Source organism: Calypte anna, chromosome 14 (genome assembly GCF_003957555.1).
Source record: "Calypte anna isolate BGI_N300 chromosome 14, bCalAnn1_v1.p, whole genome shotgun sequence".
Classification (NCBI taxonomy): domain Eukaryota; kingdom Metazoa; phylum Chordata; class Aves; order Apodiformes; family Trochilidae; genus Calypte; species Calypte anna.
The window spans coordinates 12048478-12072067 of NC_044260.1; the positions used below are offsets into that span (position 1 = coordinate 12048478).

Here is a 23590-nt window from a genome sequence, read left to right on the forward strand (position 1 = left end):
AATCTCTTTTCTATTCTGCTGCAGCTTGTGCAGCTGTGCCATGCACCCACCACCCACCCCACAGTGTATTTACTGGGGGAAAACCTCAAATAAAGGCCTAAGACTGCACTACCTCCACCTTTCCTAAATGTGGCTGCACCTACAGGGCCATTTTCTTCACCCACAGCAAGGAGGAGCAGATGGCAGGAGATGCAGAAAACGTGAAGACGATGAAAAGCGGCGGCATTTGGGGAGAGACCCAGGGAGAGGCTGCTGAGACATCACCTTGGGCAGGGATTTGAAGGTTCAGCCCGTGGAAAATTACATCCCTTCTGCTTTTACAAGAGTAAATGCAGACTCCTAATCCCAACAGGAGATTTAGGAATGCTCTAAAGTAGGGCACTTTGTTTCTTAAGGAAAATAATTACAAATTGGTGGGAAGGGGTGGAAGAGAATGGGGATGCTGGATGCAGAACACACCTGCAGGGTCTGCAGGGGGACAGCCCAGGCACACCAGGAACCAGCCCAGGCACACCAGTGACCTTGGGGTGCATGGAGACTTTGGGGCCACACATTGAAATGGAGCAGAGTCACTTCTGCTTCTGGCCCTGCTGGCTGCCAAACACCAAGATGGCACAGGGAGGAGAAAGATCTCCTGGGAAGGGAAGAAGAGCAAGACTGAGAGCCCTTCCTCACCCTGCCTCTCACAATTCCAAGCAGTGGGGGCCTAGTGGCCAGCAAAATGGGACATTCCCATACCCACATTCCCATACCCATCCTCATGGCAATCAGCAGCAAGGGCACGTGTGCTTCAAAGTGGGAGGCTAATTGCAATTTCCCTAATTGCAACCAAAATTCACTGTTCTTTGTACCATGGAGAACTTCCCCATCCACAGGCACCTGGCTCCTCAGCTCAGCAGGTCCCTTTGCCACTTCAGAGAGTTTGCCCTTTGGCAAAAAGTATACAAAACCCAAACACCAACTTCACCTCAGGCATCACTGCAAATCCTAACAAAGAAGGGGATGAAGGGAGGGAGCTTCTGCATCCCAGCCTGCCATAGAACCACTCTACCACAGCTGCTAACAGAGCAGGAATGGTTTTATTTCAGACTAAAGCCCAGCTGACAGTATTCCTTTAAAGCCTGGAAGGTAACATCATAAGAGGGTAAGTATAAAGAATGAGCATGAGTGTGGACACTGTGGTGCTGAGGGCATGGAGATGTCTATCAAGTGGTGGATGAAGAACTGATTTTAGAGCTTATGAATGTGGCTGCTCCCATTCTCCAATATTACCTAGAACTGAAGAATTTTCTTTGATTTGATCAAGTATGGGTGTCCTCCCCCTCTTTTTTAATCTGAAAATAAAAGGGGGGGACACACAGAGTTGGCACACCCCTTTTAAACTGACCAAAAACAGAGAAAATTCACCATTGCTGTTGACCAAGCAACCAATCGTGATTCATCTTCTCACATCCAAAAAACACTCCCTGCACAAAGCCACCAGCAGCCTTTTGACTGACACCAGTCTGGTGGAACTGGTGAGACAGCTCTCTGTGTTTTTCTTGGAGGGGAAGCAGTGGGCTATGTGGACTTGGCTGAATAAAAACCATTGCTCCTCCTTACCCAGTCAGCCAACAGCAAAGCCTTTCTCAAAATAAAAAGAGAAGATAACTCTTCACACACCTCCTTGCTGGGGGGCTCTTTGGAGCCTGCTGCAAATCAGCCCTGGCCTGGCCCCCCCTGCACATCAGAACCAACACAAGGTCCTTGTGCCACATGGCTTGGCCCCAATGACAAAGTCCTTCCAAGCACCAGGAGGTAGCACCAAGACTGCAAACTAACTGATGCCTTCAAAATCCCCCTGGAAAAGGAGAGCACTTTTCCTGCCAAGCCCACCATGAAGGGATCAAAGGGGAGCCCTGATGTCTGTAATTTGTACTGAGCAGGATAAATGGAGGGCTGGGCATTACCAGACCTCATCTGAGATACATGTGCATGGATGGGGCTGCCCTTGAACCTTTTTCTGCCAATCATGCAGGTACAGAGGTGACAGCAGTGGGGGATGAGGCCCAGGTGGTACCAAGCTCCATGGTCCCAGCCATGCATGGTCCACACAGCCCCATCATCCCTGCCCTTCCGTGTCCCCCATCCCAACCAGAGAAGGAAGCCCCTTGTCCACATTCCCCCAGCCTTCACCATCCTTTTTGCTCTCTTTTGGATGCTCTCCAATAGCTTGATGTCTTTTCTATATTGTAATAATAATTATAATAATAATAAGTACTGTAATACTGGATAAAGTCAAGCAGGTGGATAAGGGCACAGCCATTACAAAACCCTGGAATAAAAACCCTTTCCAGGCTGTTCTACCTGCTGCATGACTCCCAGCTTTTCACCACTTTGATTGGTACACCCAACTCTTCCATTTCATAGGAAATGCCACCTGAGGCTCAGCTGCTTGGTGGGGAGGCACCCAGAGCTTACACCCTGAGCTCAGCAGCCACCTGCAGACGTGTCCTGACTCACGTAATGGAAGTGGGGATTGAAAAACACAATTAAGAAAGTGTCTGAGGAGTCAGCACTTCTTTCACGCTCCAGTGAGGACACTTACATGCAGCATTTTTAATTTTAACTGATTCACCTCCCCTGCCTTTGGGTGCCTCCTCGGTGCTGCAAGAGCAGCCTTGATGCTCTGTGTGTCATCAAGCAGCTCCTCCAGCAAGATGATGGTTTTCCTGCAACTCCTTCCACCCAGCCTTGGTGCTGAAGAACACGTCTGCACCACACGTCTGTCACCTCCCAGTGCCACAGCAGTGCCCCTCCTGTGTTACAAGAGCTGCCCTCACCCACAAACCTGTCCTCTGGGCTGGACCCTGTTGCAAGACAGGCTCAAGAGCACTCCATTGTCACCATAAAGTACAGGAGGGTTACATGTCATACAGGAGAGCTCCCAGGATGCTGCAATTCCCTCAAGAGCAGGACCCACAGAAATTCCACCACCATCCATCAAGCCTTCCCCTCCCAATGGAGTTATGCAGAAATTCAAAGCTCCTCATGAAAACACATGCAACAAAGTCACTGCAACCAACCAACCAACCTTCTGAAGATCCAAGGGCAGCCACGTCATGAGGATTCATGCTTGCAGCTGGTACAGACAGCTCCTCCTTCTCCCTGAGATGACCCCACCTGAGGGCACACAGCTGCTGCTCACCATGGGCCTCACCACAGCCTGATCCCAAATTAGTCCACAGCAGAAGACATCACTCACAACCTTGGGGATGTGGCTCTCACAACAACCTTGGTCCATGGCCCATCCTGAGTTACACCAACCCCTGTCACCCCTCCCACCAATGTCCTTACCATGCCAGCAGAGCTGAGCCACCATTCCCATCACTGTCCTCAGGAAAGGACCAGGAGCCAGCACAGCACCCAAGGGAGAAGTCCCAGGCATCTGGGAGGAGTTTGATGGGCAGACATCTCACACTGTTCCCTCAGACTTCAGCAAGGTGAGGAGCAAAAGTTACAGTCACTTCAGGAAGATTTGTGATGAGTTGTGGGATTATTTACCAAAAGAATCTCACCCTAATTCAATGGCAGCATGGACAGAGGGTACAACTCCTGGGAATGCAAGCTGGCAGGACCACTTGGCCATGGAAACCATATCCCAGTGGTCAGGGAGGGACCGTCAGGTGACTGACCACCCAACATGCCCATCCAAAGCACAGACCACCATTTCCTACAACTGATACACTTCAGACAGGTAATAAAAAGTCCAAGCCACAGCTACAAGGTGCTAGATGGAGATGCTGCTGATGCCACCTGTGTCCCAAGCCCTCTGCTGCTTCAGGGCACACGTTGACCCTCAGCCACCACAGTGCCAACCACCAGGAACGCTGCCACTTCCCAGCCAGGCTCAGCCCCAGCAGCTTCAGCTCCAGCTCTCCGTCCACCAGGCAGAGGTGATGCTCCTGACCAGCCGGATGGCCATTGCCATGGCAACATGGGGATGCCATCAGCAGAGGATTAAGCTCCAGCAGGAGGGAGGTTGATCAACAAACCCAGCGACAGGGACGCTGCAGAGGAAGGGAGGCCCGCGGCATCGATTTGCACGCCCATCTTCCCCTTTCAATTCTCCTCCAGCGTGAAAGTCCCCATCCAAACGGCAGACTTTGACACCATTAAAAACTATCAGAGCATTTAACACACTGCCCCTTCCTCCCACGTCATCACACCCACGTCTGCCAGAGAAAGAAAAAGGACTGCAAGATCCAGACATCTCTCCGCAGCCCTGGCATGAAAGTGCAGCAAATCTGCGTCACACAGAGAACCTTTGAAAGAGGATGAATGCTAAGTGCAGGGAAAAATGATTCCTTCATTTGTAAAGACCATGTCTCTTGTCATTCTAATTCATTCCAAATCCTCCAGGCACTGGACAGCTGCAGGTTTAATCATGAATATACAAATCAGCAACAAATGAACAACAAAAAAAAGAGTCTCCAAATGCGATATGGAGAGACCCCGAGTTCGAGCTGGTGTGGTCACTGCTCTCCCTTCTTTGGCCTGAAAGGGAGGAGGGGATGGGGATGGCCAGGACCTGCCACCTCCTCCTGCTGTGACACATCCAGGCAGCCCAGTGGCACCTCTCCCACTTACACCTGGACATGGGAATGCCAGCCCACACCTCAACCTCCTACAGCAAAACCTCCCCAGCACCGAGCGGGAAGCAGCAGCTGCATGGGGGACAGCAATGGGGAGAAGAAAAGGAGCAGAAGTGAGGGAGGGTGGGCAGAGGCAAGGGTCAGGGGGAGACTGGGGGACTGAGAGCAGCTAGAGAGCACAGACAACTCCAACAGGTAGCTGGGAAGGAAAAAGAAAATTTTAATATATGCAAAACAAATGCACAATCAAGATGAGGGAGGGGATTGTCCCCCGCTGCTCTGCTCTGGAAAGAACCCCCCTGCAGTAAAGCTGGGTCCAGCTCTGGGGTCTCCAACACAGGAAGGACATGGAGCTGTTGGAGTGAGTCCAAAGGAAGCCACAAAAATGATCCGAGTGCTGGAGCAGCTCTGCTCTGGAGAGAGTTGGGGGTGTTCAGCCTGGAGAAGAGAAGGCTGCAATGGGGAGACCTTAGAGCACCTTCCAGTGCCTGAAGGGGCTCCAGGAAAGCTGGGGAGGGACTTGGGACACGGGTGTGGAGGGATGGGATGAAGGGAGTTGTTTCAGACTGGAAGAGGGGAGATGGAAATGAGATCTCAGGAGGAAATTCTGTGCTGTGAGGATGCTATGAGGCCAGCACCCGAGATAAGGTCTTCCTCTTCTCCAAATTAAACAATCTCTCTTCAGTCTCTTCTCACAGGACTTGTTCTCCAGACCCTTCACCAGCTTGGTTGCCCTTCTCTGGACACTGTCAGCTTCATTAAGAAAAACGTCAAGTTCCCAGTTCTGCAAGGAAGCAGAGCAGAACCTCTCCTTTCCACTGCCACCTGCTCTGAAGCCTTGAGGATTTCACAAGTGCATCAGCCCTGGTCCTCTTGGCAGAAGGAAATTATGGAAATGCCAGGACATCCCTCTTGGCCCTAAACCCCTCCTTGATGAGCCCACATCTGTGGCCAACAACCAGCCAGGCAGCTGATAGCAGAGATGGGAATTCATGGTGCAAAGCCCTTATACAACACATTCAACATCAAAATAAGCAGCACCACACCTACTCCACCAACCATTCCCATTTGTACTCAAACTCCTGGGGTTTAATCCAAACAAAGCAGTGGTGAAGGGACCCAAGGCCAGCTAGCTCTGACACCTGGGACAGTTGGTGACCCAAGGACACCCACATCACTACAGTCACCAACAAACCCCACCCAATGGTACCATGCATAAATCCAAAGCCTGCTGACCAGGACAACACAGACACTGACATTTTGTTGTGGGAATGTTGTGGTGCATGAAAGCCACCTTCAGGCCTGCAGCCAGACCTGAGCCCTTCAAACCCCCAGCCTGTACACAGTGGGGCTGGACAGGCCCTGCTGAGTCTCCTGGAGTCTCCCCCAACAGTCAGGGCTCCCCAGCCAGCTGTGCACATCTGGGTGAACACAAATCCTGGCTATAAAACCTCAGCATGGGGCTGGGACAGGGTGTCAGAGCAGCACTCGATGAAGGACTCACCACTGAGAAAGACAAAACCACAAAATCCCTCAGTGCCATGGCACAAGAAGGTTTTCCCAGATGGCCTCAAAGCAAAACCTCTTTCCCCAGCAGCCCTCCTCTGCTCCAACTGGGAGGCACCTACCAAGACATGCAGTGGATTCTACACCCTGCTACAGCCACGGGCTGGACTTGTTGTTCCTGCCTCCTTCATGGGCTTAGCAAGGTGAGAAGGGAACACATGAACCCTATCCCAAAGGAATAAGAAGCCCAAGTCACCCTGGGAATGGCACCCATGACAAACCCAGCCCCCTGCATGCCACAACTCATCTCCTCTCCCTGCAGCAAGAGAGAAAGGTCCTGTCCCGTGTCCCACTCCCTGCTTAAAAATTGCCTTTCTTTAAATTAAAAAAAAAAAAAAAAAATCCTTAAACAAATGGCAGCAAATCCCAGTGTGGGGCTGCACAATGGACACTTCAGTCTGCCCAGGGGAAGGAGAGACAGGACCTTCAATGCCTAAATAAATTCAATTTGCTGGTTAAAAGGGGGCTGGGGAAGGTTAGGCGGAGGGGAGCGGTGGTTATTCACTTCCCCCAATTAACATTCCAGTGGCACTGCTCTGCTTTCTAGGAACAATAACTTTTTGGGAAGGGGGAGTGATGCTCGTGGGGGCGTTGGATGGTCCAGGAGAAAGGAGACACGTCCCTGCCTTACCAGGGTCTGAGTTTATGTATGATGGGAACCACTAAACAAAACCAAGAATAAATAAAGATCTAGCCAAGGCAAAAAGAACCTGCAAAATAAAACCCGCCACATCCCTAGACCAAGATTATTTGCCTTTGCTGCTGATCTAAATATTTTCTGCACAGGCCTTGGCAACAGAAAAAGAGGCAGCTTGTCACTGGTTTGTTTAGAAAAGGTCTACAAATGCAGGGTAATTAGAAATATTTAGACCTGGCTTTGAGCCCTCCCATCCCCACAACCTCCTGCAGCCCCACACAGACTCACAGCAGCCAAGGACCCTGACTGCCCGTGTTTTAAAATAAATCAGAGCCTCATCTCCTCTGCCACCAGCCCGGGTGGTTAGGAACAATCATCACAGAGTAGTTTGGTCTGAAAGAGACCTTGAAAGACCAGGTTCCAACCATGGCAGGGACACCTCCCACCAGCCCAGGTTGCTCCAAGCCCCATCCAACCTGGGCTGAGACACTGCCAGGGATGGGGCAGCCACAGCTTCTCTGGGCAACCTGGGTCAGTTCTTATTAGAGCCCCAAGGGTGGGCAGGGGAGGGGGTTACTTGACCCCTGAATCAGCTGGGGAGGAAGGAACCACTTCTCAGCTCCCAGCTCCATGGGCTGTGTCTCCTACAGGATGAACAGGGGTGGATCCCACCCTGTCCTCTCTTCCAGGCTTCCTTCTGCCCTGAGAAATTCCCAGACCCACTAAAGAGTGGCCCTCAATTCTTTGGCATTAACTTACTTATGTACATCCTTCCCAGCAGAAAAAAGTAAAAAAATCCAGCCTTTTCTTAGCTCAGTCATTAATTTCTCCAGTAAAGTGTCGACAGCTCCCACTTGCTCTCCCCAGGGAGGCTGCTGAGTTTTAGTTTTCCTCAGGCACACGAGCCCCACAGTGGTGGACACACACACACAAAACACACACACAGAACACAAGGAGCATTGAACAGCCCCAACAGCACAGCAATGGGAAGGCAAAGCACTGGAGGAGTTGGGTGCACACCAGAGGCTGCCCACCACAACCACCACCACTCACCAGCAAAGCCTGGGGTGGTCCCATCAGGGGAGCAGAGTGCTCCTGGGCTGTGGGACTGAGTGTGACACCAGACTGAGCCATGCCTGGAGTGTCATGGGTCTGAGAAGAACAGGCTTGGCCTTGGAAAACCACCACATATGAAGGGGTCCATCACTACCCCAAGGCATATGTGCTGGGGTGGATCTATTTCACCACTTTGCAGTTTCGAAGGATTCCCATGAAAATCCAACCCAAACAGACAGATGGCCAGAGCTCAGCATCCAGTCACTGCCTACAAGCAAGAAAAAGGGCGCTCAGACACTGGACCCTGGCACAGAGAGGCTGGACAGACATCTCTGCGGAGGGAGGGCGGGGTGCTTGAGCTCAGTTACATCATCTGTGGATGCCTAAGGCCACGTGGAGGAAATAAAAACATTTTGATCTGCTGTACGTGCCAGGAACTGAAACCAGCTCGTTTTAGCCTGCAGGTGTTAATCAATGTCTAAGCCCCAGGAGAACGTGCCCAGCTAACAAAGCTGCCACCAGCATGGTGCTCAGCCACAGCCAGCTTCAGCTCCGTTGTGTCTCGTCAAGGAGCATGAGGGAAACTTGGTCTACCTGAATGTGAGGGGATTCTCTGCTCTGTTCTTGGGAGACTCCAGCAGGAGCACTGTGTCCAGTTCTGGAGTCCCCAGCATCAGAAGGACACAGAGCTCCTGGAAGGTGTCCAGAGGAGCCACTCAAATGCTCAGAGGGCTGAGCACCTCCCTGGGAAGCCAGGCTGAGGGATTGGGCTTGTTCAGCCTGGAGAAGAGGAGGCTCCCAGGTGAGCTCAGAGCAACCTTCCAATATCTGAAGGGGCTACAAGAAAGCTGGGGGAGGGCTTTGGACATGGGGGTGTAGGGAGAGGACAAGGGGAAATGGTTTTAAACTTGAAGAGGGGAGATTTAGGTTGGACACTAGGAAAAAAATCTTTCCTGTGTGGTTGGTGAGATGCTGGAACAGGTTGTCCAAGGAAGCTGTGGATGCCCCATCCCTGCCAGTGTCCAAGTCCAGGTTGGATGGGGCTTGGAGCAACCTGGGCTGGTGGGAGGTGTCCCTGCCCATGCAGAGAGGTTGGAACTCAATGATCTTTAAGGTCCCTTCCAACTCAAACCATTCTGTGATTCTATGAAGGAGGCAAGGTCCAAAGAGGCTCCAGTTATTTAATTCACTCATCAGCAACACTCAAGTTGAAGACTTGCAGTGTCAGCTGGCTCTCAGATGACAAATTAACTTGCTGATTAACCAGGCAATGCATAATTATGCCCCGGGGCTCTTTGGTGCCAATGCCATCTCTTGGGAAGATGGAAGGATGGCAGCAAGGCCTGAACCCACCTGATAAGGCACCTCCTCATGGGCTCCATTCAGAAACACAGGGAGCACTGTATCAGAAAACCAATCTTATCACCCTGAGGCACCTGACAACAGCACACCAGAACCAAACACCCCCAACAGACCAGCCCTGGGAGAAAAGGCTGGATTCACCTGAAGCTCCACGAGAAGTCTCCAGTGCTCCTCCTGCCCTAAATCTTCCCGATGTGTCCAGAGGGGTCATCAACAGAAAATGTCCCAGCAAAGCTGTGTGGTTCTGTGTGCTCCTCTTGGAGCATCACCAGGCTGATTCCCAATGCAGAGGAGCTGGTGCCTTTCTACCACAACCAAAGGTCTGCAGACAAAGCAGATGCCCTCCCTCAAGCCAGCATCAGGCACTAGGTCTCCATTTTCCCTGTTTTTTGGGCAGCCAATGCTCCGTTCTACCACCCAAGCAGCCACTGTGGAACCCACTGCTCCAGAGCCAATGCCACAGCTGCTCACCAGAGGTACCTTAAATGGCCATAAGAAACAGTAGATGATCATTTGAACAAAAAACTGAATGAAGCAGCTGAGCTGTGGGATGGATTTGCTGTTGACTGTCAAGCCAGAAAGAGGAAACCAAACCACCCCCAAAAACGCAGAGGCCAAGTAGTGAAAGGGAAAAACCCACCAGAGGGGAAGCAGCAGGAACCAAAACCAGACTCAGCCCTGGTCCAGAGGATCACAGACCACACGTGTGTCATTTCCTCACCACAGAGTGCAATTATTGCCCCAACTGAACGCAGGACTTGAACGAGGGCCCAGGTCCACCGTGACCCTATCAGTGTACCTCTCTGAAGCTCCATACCTGCACTCCTCCAACCATCACTTTCCTCCCTCCCCAGGAGATAACAAGGGTAAAAACTGGCAAGACCCCACCACCCCACAGAGGAACTGAGTGCATATCAGGTCTATCCAGGTCAGCAGCTTTCACACTGCTTTCCTCAAAGTGTCCAGAAGCACTGAAACTTTCCACAAGGCAGGACATTTCTGCTGTCAGAAAGCTGATCCAGAAGTTGAACGTTGTCATGCTGGTAGACTGGCATCACCAAAAAGCTATTCTCTCTCCCAAGAAGCCACCTCTGCAACAACCAAAGAAAACAGAGGGAAGATCTCACACACATAGAACTCTAACTTTGTCTTTCTACTCCACTGCCAGTCAGTCCTGGGTCCCAGTTCAACCTCCTCCTGTCCTGCTTGGAGGCTTCAGCAGGCTGGCAGCAAGCACACCTCTTGCCATGGAACAAGGCATCAAGATCTCCACAGCAAAACCACCCATCCCAGCCCTCTTAACCCAACCCTCCTCCTCCTGAGTGAGGATCAGCAAGGCTGAAGGTCTCACAGCTGTGGGCCACCCCACCACCACCCCTCTGCAGCTATTCTTAGTCCTTTGCTGTGATCAGACTCTGACTGGAGATGCAACAGCAAGGGAGGGAAAACAGCTTTTTACACTTGACAGGCAAAGACTTCTAAACAGTGGGTGCAGAAGGAGATAAATCTTTTCCTTCCAGGAGATCAAGACCCAACTGTGGAAGCAGGGCAATCTCCCAAGGCACTTTACTCTCTGTTGAAGCCCGGGCTGCTTCTGCCTCTGCAAACGCCCCCTTGCAAGAGGGCTGGCAAACTAGTCATTAAAAAAATAAAACATAAGATGGGAGAAGTGAGATGAACAAAATGCTAATAGGAACCCCCAGGTCAAACCTCCTCCCCTGTCACCGGGGCCCTCCTCTCACCAGCACATTCCTGCCACTAATGAGGCCCCACCGCTTCCTCCTCCCTCCTCAAGTTGCTCCTGGTGATGCAAATCCATCGTCTTTGTTTCTATTCTTGGAGTAAAAACAGAACCAAAGTAAATAGCAAAACAGCTCTTAGGTTTCAGGATCCTTTCTTTTTCCATCCTTCCCAACAGCAGCAAGGCTGTTGTTACCGTCAAAAAGAGGTGACACCCGACCCCAGACGTCCTCTGGTTCCCACCGGAAATGCTCCGCTTAATCTTCAGCCTCTGATGTCCCCTTTGAGATCACTGCCAGCTCCTTCTCCAAACTTCTACTTCGCTGGGCTCCCTGGGAGCTCCCAGACATCACCAGGAGCCTCTGGGTGAGTGAAAGCACCCACAGAGACCCTGACAAAGACTCTGCAGATGGCAGGGAGCCCTCCCTGGCCTCAGCCCCTCTGCAGCAGGATGTCCCCAACCAGACCTTCTGCTTCCCACTCTCATCCTTGCCCAAGGAGCTGAACCAGCTCCAGTCAGTGTCCCGGGAGACCTCAGGGTTCCCAGCAAGTTCCCAAGTGCTGGAACTGGGGACAGGCAACACAAGTTAGACAAGTCACCTCTCCTCACTATGTGCCAGTGTCCCCTGAAGCAGGGTGATGGCCACCCTGCCCACATGGCACTGCCAGGGAAGGACTGGGGCTGAGGATCAGCTCTGTCACTGCCAAACTCCATGGAGGCTACAGGAGGGGCTGGGACAATGTCCCCCAAAGTTGCTGTCCCCCCCTCTTGCTCCTTAGGTGAGGTCCAGCAAAGCTGAGCAGGCAGCAAGCCCTACAGTAGGTGCTGGGACCCTGAGTGCCCCTGGGTGGGACAAACACACTCTGATGGCATCAGGGTCACATTCTGGTGTTCTGCTCCTCACCACAGCTCAGGCTGGAAAGCTCTGGGGACAGCAAAGAGCCCCAACCACAGTCACTGTGAACAGTCATCTGTGACCGACGTGTTGGGACATGAGTGACATCCTCAAAGCTTTTGGGAGCTCGGGCAGTTTTCCCCAGGTTCCCGGGTGCAATAAGGAGTGGGGTGACCATGAGGATTTGGAGGCTGAGGAGAACTCGGGGATGGATAGAGGAAAACCCTTCCCCAGGGATGGAGGAAGCAAAGCCTGAGGAGCTGCTGCTCCACGGTGGGTACCGAAGCACAGTGCTGCAGAGACCTCTTGTAGCACACAACTGCTACTGCACCCACCACAGACCCACGGACCAGTTCTGGGAGTCCCGTGGTTTCTAAGGGGACAGCACAGGGATTTATGGAGCTCTAGAGCACAGGGATTCATTCCAGGCAGGCTGCACCTGGAGAGGTTTGGCAACACCCAGGTGCTGGCACCCAGCATACACCGAATGCCACCTCCAGCCACGGCACCAAATTGCTCCCAGTTTTGCAACTGAATCCACTTTCTGGATCCATGTGAAGCCACAAAGATGTTCCAAAGTGTTTATTGAGGCACAGGCACCACCCTGCATCTTTTTTTTTTTTTTTTTTTTAAGGAAAGTACTCCAGGAGTGTTTAAACCTCAGGCTGCTAAAGCACTCGCTTCACTGGCACTCTGTGATAGCTCAGGAAAGTTTTGGAGACTGCATTTACAAAGAGCTGCACCAGTTCCTCCTGATCTTCAGGCACCTGACTTCCTCAGACAGAGGAGACCCAAAGACTTCCAGACTGGGAGCTCTGTACAGCACCTGGATTTGCAGTCTGATGCCTGGGAAAGCAACAGCAAGAAGGCTCAAGAGGAAGCTCAGAGAAGCAGATCTACCAACGGGTGAATCCCTACCCACAAAAAGGGTCCAGAGGTAGAGCAAGAGGCCCTTATGGTGAGCAGAAGATACAATCTACTACACCTGGTCTAAGCAGTTGACCAGCCTGGGATCCAAAGTCCCACAATCATGGAGCAAACCACAGAGCCCAGGTGTGAGAAAAGAAGCCAGGATTACAAAACCCACCAGACTGTTTGTTCACTTTGGGACTAACAGGGAAAAACCCTGGGAGCTGGGACCTCCGTGGCTGGATGCAGAGGCTAAAAAGGCCCTGGGCAGCAGACATGTGGCCATTTCCACCATCACACCCAGGTGTTGGGAGGGAACAACCAGCCAAAGGCAGGTGGAGAAGCTGTGCCATGGAGAGGCCCCAGTCCACACCCTGCCAGCACAAGCTTTTGTGTGCTCAGTGAGATGGAGCCACCTGAAAGCATTTTCTGGCTGCAGCCCAAAGTATCCCCCAGCTCCCATCACTGAGACCCCAGCTCAGGCTCCAGCATCTCGCTGGAGTTTCAGGTCGTGAGCCAGTCCTGCTGCAGAGAAGACACCAGTTCTAAAAATGATGTCTTGCTTATTTTTAATCTCTGTAGTTGTTTCCTTCAAACACTGAAGGACTCAGTGCACATTTTTAGCAAGTCTAGCTTGGAGAAGTGGAGTAAAATTGGAAGCTGGCAAAGGATTCTGCTCTCCTCCTCAGCCCTGCTGCTTTCTCTGCATTTGATGCTCCTTGCCAGAAGCAAATTGCTAATGAATGGGAGGCGGGAAAGTGGTCCCTCCACCACCTCCCAGCCAGCATCCCCCTGGCTGAGCCCAGGATGCTCCTTCCCGAAGCAAAGCCAGCAGAGGGAGCAAACACTGCGGGTTTGGAGGGAAATAGCAGCGGTTTTGAACTGTGGTTATTAAGAGTTTGAATTTAGAGGCCATTTCCTAGCAGTTTGCATAAATTATTTGGACAGGCCCGAGTCAGGAGCAAAGCCAACCTGTATCCTCTCTTCTAAGAGCCCTGGGAAAATGATACAGAGTTTGCCCTGGCGTTCAACCTGCAAAATGGCAGTGTTCAAATAAAACCCAAAAATCTGTCCCTTGGCAACTAACACATTCCAGCTTCAAGCAGAGGAGCCCACAGCTGCTGTCTGTTTATTTTAAGGCACTGTCAGAGACTGCACTCTCAGCCCCCTGCCCATCAGCAGGTCTCAAATCACTTACATGGAAAAGAGGAGGCTTCCTGAGGGTGATTTTCAAATGCAAGGTGGTTTGCTTTGTATTAAACATCACAAAAAAAATATACAAACAAATAGGTTTAAGAGACAATTGCTGAATAATTTCCAGAACAAGAAAAATCCAACACAAGAACTCCTGTTCCTTCCATCTGAGAGAGAAGCACATGCTCTGGTTCTGCCTGCAGATCCTCGTGACCAGCAGAGGTTTGCTGGTGGAGTCTTGTGTATCCCACTGGGCTGAAAATGCACTTAGAGTGGCCTCAGGGATAGAAGCACAGAATGTTTTTTGGTTGGAAAAGACCTTGAAGATCATCCAGTCCAACCATTAACCCCAGCACTGACCCATGGCCCTCAGCACCACAGCTCCACAGCTTTGAAACCCCTCCAGGGATGGGGACTCCACCACTGCCCTGGGCAGCCTGGGCCAGGCCCTGACAACCCAGCACTACCCCAGCAGGTTGTTGGTGTTTCTGGCCATTTGGCTTTGTGTGATGTTTGGGTTTAATTTTATTTTTTCTATTCTCACAGAGAAGGTTCCCACTGACTGCAGAAAGGAAGGGAAGGTTGGAAAGGCAAGCACAAAGCAGCAGCTGAACACAGTTTGGGAATGTCAGCAATATCAGTCTGGTGTTCATACAGATAGATGGAGCTCCAGAAAAAAACAGACTTCAAATGACTTGCAATTGGACATTTAAAATAAACTAAATACATCTTTCTACACTTCACCAAAACCCACCATCAGTTCACCCATCAGCAGACAACCAGCCCAGCACACTGACTGACATTCAGCAAAACTCCCCCTCCCAACCAGAGCCATTTCTGCAGAAGCAGAGGTCCAAAAGCCCTTTGGACAAGACACCACAAGGCACCACTGCACCCACCAACACCTCCAGAGATGTTTAGCTCCAAGATATCCAGCTCACACTCCTCTTCCCCAAGCCCTCAGCTGCTTTAATTCAGGCACCAAAAAGCACTCCCTGGGACACTCCAAGCAATTAAACCCCCAACCATCAAAGGAAGGAGCCGGGACTGCTTGGGTTCAGAGCGTTCCTGTCTTGGTTCCTCCCGCAGTAATTTGTGAAGCTGTGATTCACAGGAGGCCTCTCCCACTCCCTGCCTGCACCCAGGGACTGCTCTGCTGCCTGCTCTCCAGTGAATAAGCTGCTCTCCAAAGCATGACATTAGTTATCAGGTTTTTGGGTTTTGTTTTTTTGTTTTTTTTTTAAACTCCTCATCAATGAGTCGGCGAGTGAGCAATTTGCCACAGTGGGGTCGGGCACAATGAGATGAGACAGAGCCTGCATCCTTCAGCTGTCTCTGCTTTCCCCTCCTCACACCCATCACCATAACCCTGCTTTGCAAAACTGAGGGCAAGCTGTGCATAGACCCAGGACACACCACATCTAAACACTTCTTGGACACCTCCAGGGCTGGTGATTCCACCACCTCCCTGGGCAGCCCATCCCAATGCCTCATTGCATTTTTCTTCCCAATATTATTGGGAAATTGCATTATTTTTCTCAATATCCAACCTAAACCTCCCCTGGCATAACTTAAACCCATTTCAAGACCAAGGAACAAGACAAGAAAAGTGTAGGGATAACACAGGGGTGGGTCCCACAAGCAGTAATGGTTCTGCTCTGGGCTCTGCCCAGTGTGCTTGACACCAACAACGCAGAGCAGGCTACCCACACCCTATGGATGCTCTGGAGCAAGGAGGTTCCTGCACAGACCCATGTGCTCCATCTCCCTAGTGTCCATCAGGAACAGGAGGAGTTTCTGGAAGGATATCCAGAATCCATAGGAATAGGAAAACCAGGATAGGTACATGTCAGCTGCTACCTGCTTCCTCCTACAGCACAAGCACTGTTAGGAATGTCAGCAAGCACCACATTTGATCAGGTTTCTCTCACAAAGCAAGGTTGTCTCCTCACTGCCTCCTTTCACCAGGTCCTACCATGCCAGTTATCTTTTTCTGCTTCATTCTAGGCTCTGTAAGACAAGGAATCACCTCTGCTCAACTCTTCTCTAGAGCTCCCAAGACAAACAGGGCTCTAGGGCTTTCCTGGAGGGCACAGACATTTCATAACAGAATGACTGCCTGCAAAAAATACTGTACAAAAAAAATAATAATTAAAAAATAATGAGAACATAGCCAGGTAAGCAAGACAACCTTGAGTCTCACTTAAAATACAAAATCATAGAATCATAGAATGTTCAGGGTTGGAAGGGACCTCTGGAGATCATCCAGTCCAATCCCCCTGCCCCAGCAGGATCCCCCAGGGCAGGACACACAGGAACACATCCAGGGGGGTTTGGAAAGGCTCCAGAGAAGGAGACTCCACAACCTCCCTGGGCAGCCTGGGCCAGGGCTCCCTCACCCTCACAGGCAGGAAGTTTCTCCTCATGTTGAGGTGGAACTCCTGTGTTCTAACTTCAGCCCATTACTCCTTGTGCTGTACTGGGCACCACTGAGAAGAGATCGGCCCCTTCCTCTTGCCCCCCACCCCTCAGGTACTGATGGGCATTCAGCAGATCCCCTCTCAGCCTTCTCTTCTCAAGGCTGAACAGCCCCAGGGCTCTCAGGCTGTCTTCACAGGAGAGGTGCTCAAGTCCCCTCATCATCCTCATAGCTCTGCCTTGGGCTCTTCCCAGCAGGTCCCTGTCTGTCTTGGGACAGCCCCAAACTGGGTCCAGTATTCCAGGTGTGGTCTCACCAGGTCAGAGTAGAGGGGAACAGAACCTCCCTAGACCTGCTAGACACACTTTTCCTGATGCCCCCCAGGACACCATTGGCCCTTTTGGCCACCAGGGCACATTGCTGACCCATGGAGGATTTACTGTCCACTAGGACTCCAAGGTCTTGCTCCATGGAGCTGCTTTCTATGATTAACTCATTGCAGGAATGCAGTGCAGAAGAATCAGGACAGTTTTGGTGGCACCAGGGATGGCAGAGCTGAACCAGCTGCTGTGGCAGAGCAGTGCCAGTCCCTGCTCTCCTCCATCCCACACGCAGAAACTGGAAAGCTCTCCTGTTACACACAACAAGAACAAGCTGTATTTCATTTAGAATGAAAGAGGGGTCAGGACAGAGCTGCTCACAGGAAGGTGTTGACCCCCGGGCTCCCCCTCTCAGGGGAGCAGCAGGATCTGTGTGTCAGTTCAGCAGCTTCCCTGGTAACATCACAGCATCAGTGGGCAATGCCAGGACAACTGATGTGGATACAGAGCACTTCAAGTACCCAAGGGTAAAAAGAATGAGTTACAGATTCACCCTGAGCCCTGCTGTAATCTGCCCTGCCTGTCCTGGCAGCCATGGCAGACAGTGACTCAATGCTGGGTGACTCCTCCCTAAGGCTAATACTGAGTTTAATGGAGATATTTCTGCCTTTAATGATCAGGGCTCCTGTGAAGACAAGAAGTTTGCCCTCAGCCTGCAAAGCAGCCATTTCTCTCCCGGGCAAAGGACACTGCAGAAGGTCCCATCCTGGCTCCTCTCTCCCCAGAACGGAGGCAGCACAGACCCAGCTGGGCACAAAAATCCAAAATGGTTCTTTGCCCATCACTGGGTGACTCAAAACAACTCACCCAAGGTCTCAGAGCACAGCCCTGTCTCTAACCTCTGCCACAGCATGGAGGGGTTGGACCCACTGGGGCAAGGCAGGGCATCCCTGTGAGACACAGACGTCAAAAGCCATCAAATGCTCCTCGTTCTCAAAGACAGAAACATCACCAACATCACAAGCCTTAGAGGAGTTAAAAGGAAAGGCTTATTAAAAAGACAACTCGTCCTGACAATCACAAAAAAAATTGGAATTCATTTAAAATTCAAATTATGCAAATTCAAGCAACCTGTACGTGTGGAGCCATCACATGCCAGCAGTGGGACCGCAGACACATTCCACAAGCTACTTGGCATGGGGAAGCCCACCCTGCACTGTGCTCTGGGAGGCACTGGGAGGCTATGGGAGGCACTGGGAGGTGTGCTTGCCTCTGGCAGTCAGGGGAAGGAGAGCTGCTCCTGGTGAATGGGGCTGAAACAGGATTTGCAGGTGCTCCCTCTGCACTGGCAGGGAAGCAGAAAGAACCCCCAGCACTGCTTGCAGTGCTCCAGCATGCTGCACCCCAGGGGTGCAGGGACACAAATCTCCAGTGTTTTCAGATGAGCTACAAGAAATTCTCCCTTGGAGAATGCCCGTGACCAGCACAATGCCTTGGTGATCAAATGGAGCCAGGGCAGAAGCATAGCACAGGAGGCACGCAGGCAATAGCTTTCCCCATCTCCATCTCCCCTGCTAGGGCAGGGTCTCAGCTGCCCCCCAGAAGCCCTGCATCAGAAGCTTCTCCCCTCACTCTCAGCAATTCCCAAAATAGAAAACTGAGCAGCTGCACTGCAAGGCAAAGGCAGCTCATCCTGTCAGCAGGGAAAGAGCAAAGCCAGAAATCTAAAGTTACGAGCTGGGTAAACGCAACAGTCCGGAAAAATGAATCAAGGTTTAAATATGGACTTTCCTAAAAGGTCCCAGATGAGCCACTGCAAAAAAGACAAAACATATTCCCTTCTACAAATGCTGTGCCATGCACCAATTTCTCCACCAGCTGTGCTCAGAGAGCTGGGGCTGGGGCCAGGGCATGACATTGACTCAGAGAAACTCCAACATCTCCAGCACCAAGATGAAAACTAATTACCAAACCCTGGGAGGACGTGGAGGTACCTCTTCTCAGAAATAACTTCCCTAGGTTGGCAGGACCTTTACTGTGATCTGAAAAGCCAGGCTCTATAGCTGTGTGAAAAGTGCTGGTCCTGTACCAGCCTGAGCTCCAGCTAATGAGCTGCTGGCTCAGCTTTCTGCAGCCTGCCTGCCCCCAGACTCTGCTGAAAGGCCATTCCCAGGTGGGATGAGTCTGCTTGTCTCTGTAGGTCTCACAGGCTCACAGCCTATGACAGAGCCTACAGCAGCAACACCTTTCTGATGTCAAACCAGAAATGACATAGGCAAGCTAAAAATAAATAAATAAATGAGGGGAAAAAAAAAAACCTAACCAAAGAAACAACAACACTACAAAAATCAGGCTTCATTCCTGGACAGATATAAATAAGCTCCATGAATACACCAAGGAAATTAAAGACCCTCAAAACTTCATGAAGTCAAAGGCCGAAGTGAATTATCTGCTGCAGACAGCACAGAGAGCTGCCAGCATGGTGCTGAGCAGAGGATTGCCCCCTTCTGCAGCACTAGGATGCTGTTTGGGCTCAGAGTACAAGTCCTTCCAAGCCTTGTGCACCCAGATCTGCTGCAGAAGGAAGGCTGTGGGTGACAGGGCCCATGGACATACTGAAGAAACATCTCTAAAAGAGGAACAGTTCCCAACATCTCAATAACCTCCCTCTCTTCCCCTTCCGGGTGCTGCAGGTCTGAGGGTGAAGGACAGATGAAGTGGACCCCCCTGTCTTACCTTGCTGCAGCACTGCCTCATCTTAATCACCTCCAATGCTTTTCAGCCACTCACCAGATGCCTCATCCCATGCCTTCTGCTCATCTCCATTCCCAAGGCTTTCACCTGCTCCCCAAGCCAGCAGCTCCACCAGGGGCAGTTCACAGTGCTGGGGTTGTCATCAGCTCCCCCAGACTCACCCTCACCACAATCTGCTGCTGCTGTGGCCAAGTGCTGATGTGATGCCGAGGTCAGAACTGTCCTCCCAGAGAGAAAAGGAGCAGCTGCATCCAACAATCTGAGCACAAACCCCCAAAGCCACCCTGTGTCCTGCAGTGCCACAGCCCAGGGGACACCAGAAGCAGCTCCAGCCTGTAGCACCCAGCCCTTTCTCTGGGCTAGAGGAAAATCTGTGACTTCAGGGACAGAGGTTCTCAAAAGATGAGTCTGTCCAAAGCCCAGGGCAGGGTGAGGTCCCCTGGCCCATCTGTCAGCTCTTGGTGACACTCTGGGTCTCACAGGCACCCACTCCCTCCTCTGCTCTCACTGTACAGATGCTCTCACCCATTTCCACCCAACACCGAGTGCTTTCAGCAAGGGGACACCCGAGCCCTCATTACAACCCTGAGGCCAGTAACGAGGCAGCAGGAAAGCCATATGAACCCCCAGGTTGGGTGTCTCTGGGAAAGAGAAGAAGCAAAACCCATTAAACATTGATCAGAGCCTCCAGCAGCTGCAGTGCAGCCCTGATGTGCCCCTGGATGTGCCCTGCTCCCACCACCAGGATGCTCCAAAGGGCCAGTAAGGGCTGAGCTGTCCCAGGGTCTCACCACCAGTTTATTGTTCAGCTCAGCTCCTCGCTGTGCCTTGCAAACCTTTACAAAACCCCAGCTGCTTCTGCAGGTGAGGCAGTGGACTGGAAAACTCATTTCTTACTTTCAACCTCCTTCCATGCTTCAGACAGCAGCACCCAGAGACAAGACCCTCACCACACACACACCACCTGCCCAAGCAAGAGCCACCCCTGAGCCAGCAACACCCCCAGGGGAGCCCAAACCCCTACCTGGGAGCTATGGGGAGGGGGGCAAACTCAACCTGCTGCTACCATCTGCTCCACCAGGCTGGAACAGCCCTTTTCTGTGTTGTTTTGATAACGCTGCACATAAAACCAGCTCTCTGACTGGGGGTGGGTGTTTTTGGGAAGCTGTGTGTGTGTGAGCAGTGGGGAGGGGGGGACAAAGACCTTGCTACTCACAAATTGCCGCCGCAGCTTGGTCTTGACTCGCTCAGCCTTGGTCTCAGCAGGGTGGACAGCATAGCTGAGGGTCCCCAGGTGGTTGTCCACAGACAGACTCTTCCTCATGTAGAAGGAACGGGTGCGGAAGTAGCTGAACGGGGCGTCCTCCACTGCTGTGCCCAGCTGGGGATCCCGCGGGGGGTCTGTGCAGTCATCCTCCAGCCTCCAGGCATCCCCTGGGGAGCAGAAGGACATGGCACCTCATCAGAGCCACAGCCCTACCCCTCCAGCCCACCAGCAGGATACCCAAAGGACAGCCCGGGTCCCCTCTGTCCATCCCACACCCACCAGCACGCCATGGGGTGCTGCAGGACTTGGCCTCCCGTGGGGGGCACATCCCTGATGCAAGCCCCTGGGGACCCCCTAGCCCCCCAGACAGCAGCCCCCAACATCCTCCTGGTAGGAATCAGTCAAACACAGCTGAGCACAACAAAGACTTGGCCTCCAGGATAAATATTATTACTCAGAATGATCAGCAGACTAAAATCCTAATGCTTAAAATGCTTAAAAACTTCCTGCTATTTAGCTCTAATAGGGTTATCCCATTTGAAATAGCCACTTACAAAGAAATATAATATATTTCATTCATCCTTCCTCACCTCATGGCAAACAGAGCATTCCATGGTAAAATAAAACATTTGGGGTATTTTTCTAAAGGAACAGAAACCCTACAAACAGAGCCACACACAGCCCTTGCCCAACCTCTCCTGCAGGTATTCCTCTGCTCTGTACTCAGTGCTGATAATGAACCTTGCTTTGTGAAAGGGAAAACTGAGGCACCCCAAATGTTGCAAGCTGCAGAAGGATTTACTGCTGTCTCCTCTTTTAGAAAACTGTTCACAGTTTTCTGGAAGAGCAAAGAGCAAACCAGGAGCCAAACCAAGGACAGAAACCAGACCTCAGTCTCCTGGAGCTCGGCTCAGCCCGTGGCCAGAAGCACCAGGGGACTGCTGGGCTGCAGTGCCCAGAGATCAAACCTCATTGACACTGAGAAAGTGGCAGCAGAGGACAGACAGCAGCACACAGAGCTGGTGTTCCTGGCGTAGGGGCTGACCATATTTCAGGGCAACAAAAACAAATAAGAAAATACAATAGGAAACATCTCCATAATGTCACCACTCTGCTCTGTGCCGAGCTGAGTGCTTTGTGGTGCCAACCTTGTCTTTACAGCTGAAGCAGGCCCTGCTTTACCTCCTCCCCAAGCCAAAATCACTCCACACAAACAATAAAGCCCTCTTGCTCAATTCTCATCAAAATGAACAATGTTTAGCCCTTCCAGCCCAAAAGAGCATCTCACACTCTTGTCTAGAAATTCTTCCCCCTGCTGCAGCCTCCTCTTCCCCCAAGGTGATACCATTTGCCTCTGGATTCTCTACCACCCAGAGCATCTGCAGGCATGACTGACCATGACCCTGCTACACCAAGGCTGAGGAGTAAAAGATTGGAAGAGTTAAAGCAAATAAAGGCCTTAAGGTAAAAGCCAGCTACCAAGTGAGTGAAGTCCAGTCTGCCCAGCAAGGCTGTGGGTTTGATGCTGAACGTGATGAGAGCCAGACCGGACACGGCAGCCACAGCGCAGTGACAGCCTCTCCATCTTCTGTCCATCAACAACAGTGTCTCTTCTGCAATATCCCAAAACTTTTTAAGGTGTAAAGCAATTCAATGCATGCAAAGTCCTGCAGCAGATCTGAAGGTGCTGAATCAAAATCAGCAGACCCCAGAGGACAAGAGGGAGAAGAGAAAGGCAGAGAGCTTAAAACCGCAAACAAAGAGGCAACCTGGAGCACAGCACTACCTTCCATCACATCCTTTTTTTTTTTTCCCCCCTACTTTCAATTAAATAAGCTGCTGCTGCTCCTCTCCAAATGTCAACTCATACAACACAGGAACTGCTGTTTGAAAGCTGTGATTATTCAAGGCACAAACACGTCAATCGGAGCCCAGCTCCAGGCTGCCACCAGGAGATAGCGTTGCTCCGGGGACGCAGCAGGAAACGCCAAGCCCAGGAGGAGATCCACCCAACCCACAGGAAAATCACACGTGGAAGGAGGGAGGAACCAGCCCCGGTGCTTCTGTGATGGCTCAGCCACCACTTTCTGTCCCCAAGGCTGTCCCCTTTCACCTGAGTACTGATTTTATTGACTATTAGCCAGGTAACAGAGTGCAAACAACTGTGTTGTTCATATAGCCATTAAATAATTATAGTAGTTAACTAGGGTTTTTAAATTACTAATCCAACCAGAATATTTTTAATATTGATCAGAAACATATCACGGTTCTTATTTAAAGTTTATGGTGCTGCTGCTTTTTCCATTGCCTGCAAGGAATTTTCTGACCCTCCCTTTTTAGTATCATGGTTTGCTCAGACCCAGCCACCACTGGGGGAGGGAGGGCCAAGGCTGCACACTGAACACAGCCCAAGCTGCCAGGGTACAAGGGAAAGGACAGGCACCCACTGCACCCACTCCTCTGGATGGGACACCTCTCCTGAGGATGAAGAAGTTATGGTTCAAAGCTCCACGGACCATCTGGTCATGGGTGGTATCTCATCTCCCTAATCCCAGTTTCCCGTGGATTTTGCTGTTCTTGGTCTCTTCTCTCTCCAAAAGGGCCACAGGCAGCTGCATCCTGGAGTGGGATCAGCAGCAGAACTACTCCCTAGCCTGCCACAGAAGTGATGCTCTCCAAAACTTTCCCCTGCTTGGCCAGAAGGTTCCTCTCCTTCCTGGGCATAGGGAACCACCACAGAGGGAGTCAGGACCTTGTCAACACAAAAAAAGCTTTTCTACATGCTGAAGGAGTTTGTTCCCCATGTCTACTAAACAAGTAAATCAATGATCAAGCC

At 51.4% G+C, this 23590-nt stretch overlaps 1 protein-coding gene across 2 annotated transcripts in view; it reads right to left on the reverse strand.

Moving 5' to 3' along the window:
- LOC103536864 (ankyrin repeat and fibronectin type-III domain-containing protein 1) overlaps positions 1 to 23590 on the reverse strand; it is a 184464-nt gene that overhangs the window by 120326 nt on the left and 40548 nt on the right. The window contains exons 1-2 of one of the 2 annotated variants that reach the window (XM_030459726.1): positions 22234 to 22298; positions 20704 to 20921 (exon numbers count right to left, since the gene is read on the reverse strand). In XM_030459726.1, coding sequence (XP_030315586.1) covers positions 20704 to 20811 — 108 coding nt within the window. In that variant the 5' untranslated portion in view covers positions 20812 to 20921; positions 22234 to 22298. Of the gene's footprint in view, positions 1 to 20703; positions 20922 to 22233; positions 22299 to 23590 lie in introns of those variants that run through there. The other variant, XM_030459725.1, reaches the window with a different exon arrangement.